The 12,146-nt window shown below is 44.2% G+C and overlaps 1 protein-coding gene across 2 annotated transcripts in view; it reads right to left on the reverse strand.

Moving 5' to 3' along the window:
- IQGAP1 (IQ motif containing GTPase activating protein 1) overlaps window positions 1-12,146 on the reverse strand; it is a 60,319-nt gene that overhangs the window by 46,370 nt on the left and 1,803 nt on the right. The window contains exons 1-2 of one of the 2 annotated variants that reach the window (XM_068695790.1): window positions 11,041-11,276; window positions 9,085-9,184 (exon numbers count right to left, since the gene is read on the reverse strand). In XM_068695790.1, the coding sequence (XP_068551891.1) occupies window positions 9,085-9,184; window positions 11,041-11,092 (152 nt within the window). In that variant the 5' untranslated portion in view covers window positions 11,093-11,276. Of the gene's footprint in view, window positions 1-9,084; window positions 9,185-11,040; window positions 11,277-12,146 lie in introns of those variants that run through there. The other variant, XM_068695791.1, reaches the window with a different exon arrangement.

Here is a 12,146-nt window from a genome sequence, read left to right on the forward strand (position 1 = left end):
AAAATAACCATAGAGTAAATGCAGCATTAAGTCCCCACATTCTTAATTCATACCTCCTGCACTTCTGTTTGAGTTTGGGTTTTTTCTTCCTTCAAGATCTAGTCCCAGACGTTTTTGTTTTTTTTCCAATTTGTGGATTCTTCAGCAGAGAGCTATTCTGACGGACTCATTATAGAAAGGATTCTCATGATTCAATATAGGTTTTATAAACAGCTTGATTTTACTGTTGTTGCTTTGGTTATTCACATTATTTTAAGTATCTGCATTTCTCTCCAGTGGGCACACACTGTGAAAACCTTATTCAAAAGGAAACTTATGAAATTTTCACAGCTGCTCATCATTAAGTACCTAGAATAAGCCACTGTTACTGTCCCCAAATCTTAGTTCTGCTGATTCTTCCATCTGAATGAAAACAACTACATAATTTTAAGGTTCTTCCTCTCTGCCCAGGAAAGTCTTTTCTTCACAGTTGATGCATCTACAGCTCCAAACAACTGAGGTGACACCTCTGAAAAGCTAACGCAAGCAATAAAAAGTGCCAAGAAGCTTTTCAACGAGCTTGCCACACTAACTAATCATAAAATCAGGACAGCAATGAGATGTCTCCAAAAGCGACAATTTCAGCAGAGCATGGAAGGATGGGGAAGGGAAGGGAAACCACATTTCTCAGGAACTAGCACTCACAAAACAACAGCAAGAAAACAGTTTTATGTTCCTGCTGGCAGCCCTCCCATAACAGCAATAGTTCAAGGGAGTGGTTCTCAGCAAGAAATGGACAACACACCAGAATCTTCCAGCTTCTGTCAACTTCTCATTCTCCAGCCTCCTCACCCACTTCTAGTCTTTCTCACGTTCCCAAACTTAAGTTTCTTAATAAACCATTAAAAAAAACTTTAGAAAATGTACACCATGGCAGTTGTCGTCTCTGCTCTGAACATTCAGATTATAAAAACTCCGCATGGAAGAACTTTCAATCAGGAAACAAGTAGCTGGTTGGAGTAGTTGTGACAAATTACACAAAAATGACTAGACTCGAGCACTGCTTGAAAAGTCCCTTGAAACAGGACATTGCAACACCACATCCAGAAAGGGAAACACCTTTTTCCTCCATTCCAAAAGAGTAGATACTCTAGAAATACAGAAGTTGCCTTCCATGTTCTGGAGAAGCACACAGAAGTTTTTGGAAAGATACATAAATACAACAACATTTCCAAGCCTCAAGTCTCTTACACTTCTTGTCAGTTTTACTTACTTTCCTAAAAAAAAAAAAATTACTTGAAGTCGGAGGACTGACTTATATGACTAACTGGAAAACAAATACAACCCAAAGGTCATGTTAAGGGAGTAAGAAACCGAGTACAAGTACGAAAATACAAATTGCAGAAAGACAAACAGTTCAACAAGTTTTGACATTGGTTTGGTATTCAATATGAACAGCTTACAAATTTTATGTAGTAAAGGGATATGAGTGCAGAAGGCATCAACTCGGGACACATACAAGTCATAGACAGAGACTACACATGAGAAAAGACAAAAACCAAAACACCCTGTCTGTATTAGAGAAACTTTCACAACGCAAAGGATGCTCAGTCTCTCTAGTACAAATTTAACAGAATTAATAATCTCAAAGTCTCAGCTACCTTCTACTTATCACATCAGATATGGTGCACTTAGATGGTAACAATTTTGAAGTGGAAAAAGTGTATATATATATATATATATATATATATATGTGTGTGTGTGTGTGTGTGTGTGTGTATATATATATATATATATACACACACACACACACACACACACACACACACACAGCAGGTTGCTAATTTGCTAATTTGAGTCTAGTCTAGCATGGAAAGCAAAAGCTTTCCTATAAGCTTCTGAACAGGCTCCGATAGTGAAAGACCATACTTTCCTTTCTGATGTGAAATAAATGCAGTACTTTGAGACTTAGACTGCTGTATTTCTTCAAGTACTTTTTAAAATTAAGAATTCAAACACTACCAAAAAGATTAAAAGCATACTAGTCACCACATCTTCTTGAACAGAATGTTCAAGGCTGCTTCTGCTGCAAATCAAGAATTGGGAATCAAACAGTAAAACTGGGAGAGCACCTCAAATCCCAAATGAGACATATTACACTGTGGAGGGCAGTCTGAGTCTGAGAAAAGGTGGGGCTTCCAACTGCAACCAGTATACGGAGACTGGAAAAAGCATCAAGGAATAGCATTACAAGGAAGAAAAGATTTCTGGGAATACCTGGCCAGCTTCCATACGTGAGCTAAAAAAGGAAACTAATTTTTTGCAACTACTAAATTCCTGCTTTTTGCTGCTTTCTTCTCAGAAACTTTATTCTTCTTCAAGTTCTAGAAAATGTGCAAAGCAACTGAATGAGTAATAGAAAAGACATGACGTAAGTTTAAAAATTCTGGCCTGTTATCCAAAAGATATTGTAAAGCAAGCTCATTACTATCATTTAAATTACGCTCTTCCCCTATCCCACAACACACAGCTGCATTTCCTGTGCTACTCAACTTTCAGAGTCTCTGAAGTTGGAAGGGTCTTCTTGAGATTATCTAGTCCAATCTCCCTACAACCAGCTCAAGCAACCATCTTTTCCCTTCCTTGTGAGTGGGACAAGAATTTTCTTTATTGTGAGTGTGACAGCACTAGAACAGGTTGCCCAGAGAGGTAGTGCAGTCTCCTTCTCTGGAGATATTCAAAACCCACCTGGATGCCATCCTGCACAACGTGCTCTAGGTGATCCTGCTCGGCAGGTGGGTCAGACTACGTATCTTCAGAGGTCCCTTCCAATCTCGGCCATTCTGCGATTCTGCAGTGTCACTTACACACCTTAGATCATTAGAGCCAAAGACTCTTGAGAGGACATTTCGTCACTTGAACCCTGGAAGAGTCCAAATGCTAATAATAAAGCTCACAATTCTCTTCTGAATAACCTCGGGAGTGGGGGGAACACTCACCTTGCTCAAAGGTAGGAAGACCTAAAACGAAAGAGGGACCATACAATCACCTAACTTAACACCTTACCGAAGAACACAGTTGCAGCAAGTTCTGCTTAAGCACCTCCATGAAGACAAATAACGCCTAATGAGAACATAAACTGTCTCCATGTTCTAATGCCTGTTTCAACAAGTTCCTAAGTGGGTGTTAATGTAACTACAAAACCAGGGCAATTTACATATAATAATGCTCCCCCTTCTTGCAGCATAGTTTAACCCTATGCTAGACCTGTGGACAGAATGTTTGAAAAGCATTATGCAAAAGCGTTTATATTTAAAACTTTTTATGCTCATGTTAAAACTAATACCTATCATCCTTAAAAAAGACAAAAATAAGTGAAAGGCAAGCATTTTTCAAGTCTCATTGAAAAAAATAAACGTGGTTGATAGGCAGCAGTGTTTATTCCCTTTAGACATTAGAACACTATGCCATCAATAAGGTTTCCACAGAAACCTTGAGTTTTGTTTTTGTTTTTTGCTTGTTTGACTGTAGCTTAACAGCATTTATTCAGTTGCTGTATTAGGCTTATGTTGCAAAGTTTAGGTAGCAGGGGAGCTGCACGGGTGGTCTCTCTGAGGAGAGTCTAGAAGCTGCCCCACATTAGATAAGAGCCAGTTCCAGACAGCTCCAAAAGGGGCCTGCTGTGAGTAAATGCAGAGAAAAACAATTCCACAGACACCAAGGACACTGAAGGAGGGGAGAAGGTGTGCCAGGCACCAAGGCAGAATCACAGAATGGTTGAGGTTGGAAGGGATCTCTACAGATCATCCAGTTTGACCCACCTGCCAAGCAGGATCGCCTAGAGCACGTTGCGCAGGATCATATCCAGACGGGTTTTGAATATCTCCAGAGAAGTAGACTGCACAGCCCCTCTGGGCAACCTGTTCCAGTGTTGTCACCCTCACAGTAAATAAGTGCTTTCTCATATTCAGTTGGAACTTCCTCTGTTTCAGTTTATGCCTGTTGCCTCTTGTCCTGTTGTTGGGGACCACTGAAAAGAGAAAAGTTCCCCTGCAGCTTGCAGAGAGGTCCATGATGGAGCAGGCTATCCCCCTTGTGGAGGTCAGACTTGTTCAGATAAGCACCAGCCTTAAGTGAAGGGGAATTAAGCAGTTTTTCTCTCTTATACAAACTTTGTGGATGGAGGTCCACAAGCTTCATACGAGAGGCTGCTGAGGAAGGAGTCTAATATCAGTGAGACAGCCCTATTTTGGCAGCAGAACAGAATCTTGAGGGCCCTAGCACCCTAGTGAAACCTTTTGATTCGATGTGTAAAATGAATATTAAAGGTCACACCCCTGAACATGCTAATGAGCTTAAAGAAGCACATGCTAAACAGATATGACTACAGTACTCAACTCTTCACCCAAATCGTGCTAAACATCACCACAGGGAGGGAACAGATAAGGTCAGGATATAAAAGAACATTAGGAGTTAGTGTAAACGGATTAAAAAAAGAGAGAAGATGAAGTTAGAGAGAAGAAAAAGGAAAAGCTGGGGCAGAGGGAAAGGAATTGGAAACCTAGAAGAGGCTGTGACTTTCTCTTCCACCAAGACAGGAACAACTTCTTGGTAACCTCTGCACCTCCACCCTTTGGTGAGGAATATCAGGGATAGCATTTTGCTAGCACTATTATCATATATTAGCACTACAGCGGTAAGTGTATTTATCAACAGCAATTGCAAATCTGTTATATCTGTTGCCTTATTAAATACATTCAACTTTGTGAAGCTGTTTCACGAAGCAGGGATCGTGAAGCTGTTTCTTAGCAGGGATCTGAAACAGGCAAATGTTGGACTCTGATAATCATCCTTTAACTCAACTCCCCTGCAGCCCATGGCATACCACAGCAGAGCAAATCTCCACACTGGAGCCTGTGGAGGTGGCGGTATAGGAACAGGCGATCTGGCAGGAGCTACCACCCAGTGGGGGTGGTGGACACGACAACCCATACTGGAGCAGTATGCTCCTGAAGGAGGGACCCCGTGGCATAGACCCATATTGGAGCACTTCCTGAAGAACTTCAGCATGTGCGAAGCCCACGCAGGATAAGTTTGAGAATAACTGCATCCCACAGAAGGCACCCCATGCTGAAGCAAAGAGATGAGAATGAGACTACGCTAGAACAGAAGAGGAAGTGTTAGAGACCGACCACAGCCTTAATTCCCCTGCACTGCTCAGAGGGTGGCAGAAAATGGGGGGGGGGGGGGGAGGAGGTGTTTTTCATTTGCTTTTGGTTTCTCACTGTTCTAGTCTGTTATTAATAAGCATTTAATATTAGTCTCACCCTGCTCCTTTGAAGAGGGGCAATGAGAGAGAGGTGCTGCCCATCAGGGTGAAACCACTAGAGGCATTACAGTCTATAGAATTCCCACTCTGCTTCCTCCATCACCCTAGCACAGAAACGATCATCTTTAAGCCAGTTAACCCTCCAATCTCATCACACAACCTCATGGGTAATGTAGGCCTTCCAATTTTACTGAAGCTTGTCCAAATTAAATACATTCACCTTTCTAGTCAGTCAGCATAACTAGTATTAAATGCATACTCCCCTCCAAGACAAGATCCTTGAGTATCTACAGGCAACTAGTACCATTATTTGCACTTTAGAACCAGGCGTTCCTTCGGAAGACACAACAGTAAATACCTAAACAACAGGTATTGTCAGGCAGCCAGTCTCTCAAATAACGTTATCTTCAAATTTTGAAATAAGGCATTGTTCCACTAGCAATGATTGGGGGAAAAAAAGAAAAAAAAAAAAAGGCATCAGTCTCTCACCTACTGACTTATTCTCTCCCCCAGCACAGTATTATCAAGGATTGTGACATTATACGACAGAAAGAAGAGATGCCATCCAAAGGGGTCTGGACAGCCTGGAGAAGTGGGCCCACATTAACCCATCAACATGATATTCATATCATTTTAGTTGCCCTTTAGGCGCCTTTATGTTCTATAAAAAATGAATATAAACTACACGGTCTGAATGGGATATTATATTGTAATATGATGGGGAGGTGAGGTAGGGATAAGATTTGTTCTTCAATCATCTCCCACTGTCTGAACAGACGTTGATGTTAGAAAATTCACCTCTTCTGCTTCTGAGAGCGTGATGTGCACTAGATACCTTGCTCCACTATTAAGTCCTCCTTGTCTCCTCACAGATATAGCTTCATATGAAAATCTCTCACTATGAAAAAAGATGAGAAACTCTCCAATCCATACCTAAAGCTGAGACACTGTCATTAGCAGCACAAGCAAAATGCTGCAGTGCCTAATTCACACATTACATCTCAGTTACACTACCTGCAAAGAAGTAAATACAGAAAATCTCAGGACAATTACATAAATTTAAAATATAATAAACTGTTTGAATTCAAGGTGTTGTTTTTTTGTTTGTTTGTTTAAGTTAAAACTCTTTTCCAGCAATGCAGCCCAAAGCCCTCTTTTTGGCTATACTAGCAGTAATTCATAACAAAAACCAAAAAACATAACAAAAAAGACAATTTATAAAGACTGCTCAGTAATGAAAAACATTCTTGGAAATAGAGCATGAACTCAAGCCTGTCTGCTCTCACCTCTGTATTTTAATCACTAAACAAAGGACTCCTGATTCTTTCCTTCTGGTCATGCAATCTTTAACTCTTATGCAAAGTGGTATGGCTTCAGCTATAGGAGACAGGAATTCCCTCACATGTGTATAGACAGCCTGTAGGCCATTAAGCAAAGTAAGTGCTCTGACTGCCCAAGTGGGAGACTGTATTACCGCTTCTTGTGTTTTGAATGACACATCTGTCGCTCCCTTCTTCAAAAAAGATAATGTCAACAACTAGGCCAAAACAGGAAAAACATAATTCCTGACAAGGTGCAGCAAAAACAAATGCTTAACCACTCAGCCTTGTCAATGCTGAGGCAATAGCTGGAAGCAGATGCACGACAGCCAAGAAACTTTAGTTAAAGATTATTTATCCAAAGGCTAAGTAAGTCTCCACAAATAAGCATCAGCTTAATGATAATATTAAAGCTGTGGCCTGTATTAGGCATTTTTGCCTAACTTTCTTGTCAAGTCTGGACAAAGAATTGAATAGAATACAAGCATCTCAGAAAGCATCCACTCTGAAGCCAACGTCTAAGTGGTTTTTCTGGGGCTCATTCAAGCATACATGGTGACTTATAATGGCATTCATCTCTCCCTGTAGCTCAGCATTCGATCCTAAAGATTTTTTATTCAGAGGGACAGGGTGATTTTGAGATACATTTCTATCTTTCTCACTAGTCCCACATCATCCTAGTCTGCATGGAGAGAAAATTATTATCTGCTAGTACCTAAGCAACCTCTGTAGATGTGCAGTAGTGACAATTGCTATGAAGCACCTGAAAGACTATAGTATAAATGGAGTCCTCCTAGCCCCTTCAAAAGTATTTTACAGCAGCATGAACTATTAAAATCCGGAAATGAAGTACTGAAAATGAGTCCTCCTTTATACTCTGCCAGCAGTGATCTTGTACAAGATCTGTTTTCTTTCCTATAAACATGAGCCACAGTGTGCCCTGACAGCCAAAAGGGCAAACTACATTTCGCGGTGCATTGAACAGCATAGTCAGCCAGTCAAGAAACATGACTTCCTTTCCTGCTGTATTTAGCACCGGTGCGGGCTCATATTGACTACTGTGTGCAGTTCTGGGCTCCAAAATATAAAAGGGATGTTAAGGTCCATGAAAGCAACCAGAGGAGGGCAAGAAGGCTGGTAAAAGAGCTGGAAGGCATGTCCTACAAGGACTGGCTGAGGATGCTTGGGCCATCTAGTCTGGAGAAGAGGACCTCATTGCTCCTTGCAGCTTCCTGAAGATGGGAAGCACCAAAGGAGGTGCTGGTCTCCGCTCCCCAATAACCCATGACAGGACATGTAGGAACAGCAGAAAGTCACACCACAGGAGGTTCAGACTGGGCATTAGGAACAAATTTCTTTACCACGAGGGTGGTCACACACTGAAACAGGCTTCCTAGAGAGGTGACTCACGTCCCCCCCATGTCCGTCAGCGTCCAAAAAGCATTCAAGACAATGCCCTCAATAGTACACTTTAACTTTTTGTTAGCCCTGAAGAGGTCAGACAGTCGGACTTGGTGATCTTTGTAGGTCCCTTCCAACTGAACTGCTCCATTCTATAAAACACTGCAGTGGAACACATCTGTCTTGCTGGGGGAGACTTATACAGATGCTCCAAAATATATCACCAGTCAGAGGAAGAGAAAGTTTTCTGGCTCTTAACCTGTACCATCTTTCAAATGACAGACAGAACTATTGAGCAAATTCTAGTTAGAACACATTTTTTCACGTTCCTTACTTTTCTGCTGCAACAGAAGTTACTTTCTGTGTCATACTAGCTAGATTGCCTAGGTCTTTGTGAGAACAAAGAAACTATGTTCACAATTCGTTTCTTGACTAACTACAAAATGCAAACTGAAACACAAGCATTATTTTTAAGTCTTGTAGGAGTCACTAACAGTAACATTACCTCACCTCTTTTTCTTCAATCTTGTTCTTTAAAACTTGCCTTTAGTCGCAATCTCAGTTTCAATAGTCATTAAAAATTCAAGTAAAAAAAATCAATTTATACAAAGGCATGAAAAGACATCTGTCAGGAAAGGAAAGGAATAGGCAAACTGGTCTGTCTCATTCCTATTCTCCACATACAGCATATAGGATTGAATGTTTGCAAGAAAGATTTTGAGAATATTAACAATAAGACTTCACAGATTTGTTTTTAGTATTAGTTTTGTGTTTTTTTTTTATTCCTTTAATAGCAAATACATAGCATCTACTATCTTCTGATCATACTTTCATTTTGTATGAAGTAACACAGCATACTTTCACGCTTACTAAACATGAAGATGACATAAAAGCTACATACATGCTGGACGCCAGGAATAAGTTCAACATTTTTTTCAACATATTAAGCAAAAAGTCAGAAAAAAATAAGTTCAGTAGTAATCATTCCCCTCACCAAATATCCATTTATTTATTTATTTTTAAATCACCAGCAATTTCAGTCCTTCTTCTTCTTACCTCTTTGCTTCCTCCAGATGACAAAGGTACTCATACGCTACATTCTGGCGTCGTCTTTCATCCATTTCCTCTGCTGTTAATCTCTCATTATCCAAGACAGCTGCAAATAGTCAAAAACACATTGTCAGGTGGTTGAAGACTGAATGCAGCCAGACAGGCACACAAAAAAATCATATCCAACCCTTCCCCCAGGAACTCACCACACGTTTTATTTCATTCAGAAAAATGAGGGACCAAACACACCTGATCTTTGCAAGCAACAGAAGAGACCTTGTTTCCTTACCCTTCCTCCCTCATCACGTAAGTTTGATGTCTTCCCTCTGCCTGATTTCCCCATTTGATTCTGAGCCCGCTTTCTCCCCATCTTCCACTGAGCAAAGTCTTCTCTTTTCTTTCTTTCTTCTAGCTTTGCCTTTCTCTTTCTCAAAGGCACATCAGTGACCATGCATCTCTCCACCTATCTTCTGTTTTAGTACTCAAAGATTAAAGAAGGCTAACAGCGTATTTTCACGTCATATAATCTCTTCTATATTGTCATACTTCATCTCTAAAAAGATGGAAATGCTCATGACCCTTATCTGGAGGTGAACCTTTCAGATCCACAACCTGCATATCATCTTTTGATCAAGCTGAGGACCTACCTACGGGCATATGCCTAAATCTTTCAGATTCTATACATTCAAAGCCTTCGTGATATAGCCTGTCCTTTCCACTCTTACAGCTAAGTACCTCATCCATACTCTCATGAGGAAAAAAAAAAAGCACATTTTTTAGGTTTTAAAGATCAACTTGACAAATAGGAAGTGTCTCATACCACAATTAATCAAAGACTAGCTTACACCTAAAATGCTTTAATAAAAACAAACAAAAACTGATGTGGTAGCAACCATAGCATTTGGGACCAATCAAGACCTTGGTTGAAACTGCAAAGCAATTTCTCCCAGAAACCTGTCCGAAGTACCTCAGAAGCACCTTCCTGCTTCCATCAACCCCTCCCAAAGCTATAGAAACCTGCCCCAAGCCACAGAGTAACACCTAATACCACGGGAAAGTTCTCACTCCCCCCGATTCCCCCAGCTCCGTCCTTCCTTCTGACAATACACCGAGTGCGGCGCACCCCGCCCCGTTCGCGGGCCTCTACCTGCTGCTGCCCGCCCCAGGCCTCGCCGCGGCACAGTCGGCACCGCGCGGTCCGACCGGCCGTCGCTTACGCCATCTCCCATCCGCCTCACAGCCTCTTCCTCATCTTTACTCATTCTTGACGTGACAGCTTGCACAAGCAAGCGTACATTTTGGAACCCTTGAGCTAAAGCCTCCCTCTCTACAGTAAGCGCGTTTCCAAGGAAGTGAAGGCGTTCAACCTAAACGCTTCCGATCGCGTTTCGGACGGTACGTCAGGCACCTTTACCGAAACGAACAGGAAGGCAGACGGAAGGGTCCGCCACCGCGGCGGCTCGCCGCGCCCCTTCCCTGCCGAGACTCCGCCGCCGCCGCGCCCCGTCCCGTCCCGTCCCACCAGAGGCGCCCCCGCCCTGCCGTGCTCCCCTCCCCGCGGCGGACATCTTGGGCGAGGCGCGGGGCTCGCCCGCGGGAGGCGCGGGTACCCCCAGCTCCCCGACGGCAGGAGACCGCCCCAGCGCCGCGCGCCCAGCACCTTCTCCCAGCGCTCTGTAGCGCCCGGGGAAGAGACGGCGGCGAGACCCTCGGCGCCCGCCCCGTGGGAGGCGCGGCGGGCCGCGCCCAGGGGCCCTCGCACCCCGCCGGTGGGGCCCGCCGGCCAGCAGCAGAACCGAGACCCCACGCTCTCCCCGCGCCTGCGGCGCCGCAGCCTCCGCTCTCAGCACCGGTCCCCGGGAAGGCACGGGCTGCGCAAGCCGGGCTGGGCGTCGCCGGGTAGGATGTTACTTGGCGGCCCCGCCGATTCCCGGACCCGAGCCTGGGAGCCCCGGTACTCACAGCCATAATGCGGCCGGGATATGGCCAGCCCGTCCACCTCCTCCGCCGCCATGGCGCTGCGCTGGACCAGGGCCGGCCGGGACCAGGGCGCGGCCGTTCCTCTTCCTGTCGCACCGGGTGTGGCGGGGGCGGAGCCGCCGCACCGCGCTCGCTCCCTCTCTCCCCGCCCCGGCCGCCTCCGGCAGCCTCATCCGCTGCCGTGGCCGGGGTGAGAGCCTGCCCCGTCTCGGCCGCCCGCTCGCCCCTCCTGCCAGCCCTGTGGTTTCAGCCGGACTCAGCGACCGGCGCGGCCCAGTCCTGCTGGGACTTCGGTCCGCATCCTTCAGCCCTGCTGGGACTTCGGTCCGCCCACTCGCAGAGCACTGTGTTCCCGCGGGCGCCACCCTGCCTGCCTCGGGGTCCCCCTCACAGGGGACCAGACTTTGTCCCACTTGCAGCACCCTGAGATTTCCTGTCAGCCCTGCTGGCAACACTCAGCTAATCCCTGGCCTGCCAGCCCTGTTACATGGGATGCAGCCTAGGTCGAGCCAGCCAGCACTCCACAGCCACCAGGCCCAAAACTTCCAAGCCTTACACACGCAGCACTGCCCTGCAAGCCCCAGGGGATAGATACACTGCAGCCAGATAAAAATCAGCCGTGACAGTTATCCCACCCCATCCAGAAAGTGAGAATTTTATTTTCTCAAAAAAAAAAAAAAAAAAAAAAAACACCACAGAATAGGTAGTCACAAATTTAACCGTAAGAATGCAGTTTAAAACCGAACAGAAGGAAATGTAATTCCGAAGATCAAAACAATAGACTCAAAAAGGAACTACATAAATTCACAAATGTTGATCAAAGACAACTAAATGCGTGAACCTAAATGAAAGCTCAGGAAGATCATGTCACTGATTAAGCAGCAATCCCTTTCCAAGCGTGCCTAATTTGTGTTCCCTATCCCTCAGTATTCTCAGCTGACCAATAACATACATACATGTAGGACACTGGGCTAAAGAGGCCTATGCTTTGATTCAGTTAACCTGGTTTTAGCAAGAATGCAAGTAATGATCCTGAAGGAAAACAAATTTTCCGATTAAGTCATGTTAAAAAGAGACAAAAAATTAAC

This window comes from Anas acuta, chromosome 12 (assembly GCF_963932015.1).
Source record: "Anas acuta chromosome 12, bAnaAcu1.1, whole genome shotgun sequence".
Lineage (NCBI taxonomy): Eukaryota > Metazoa > Chordata > Aves > Anseriformes > Anatidae > Anas > Anas acuta.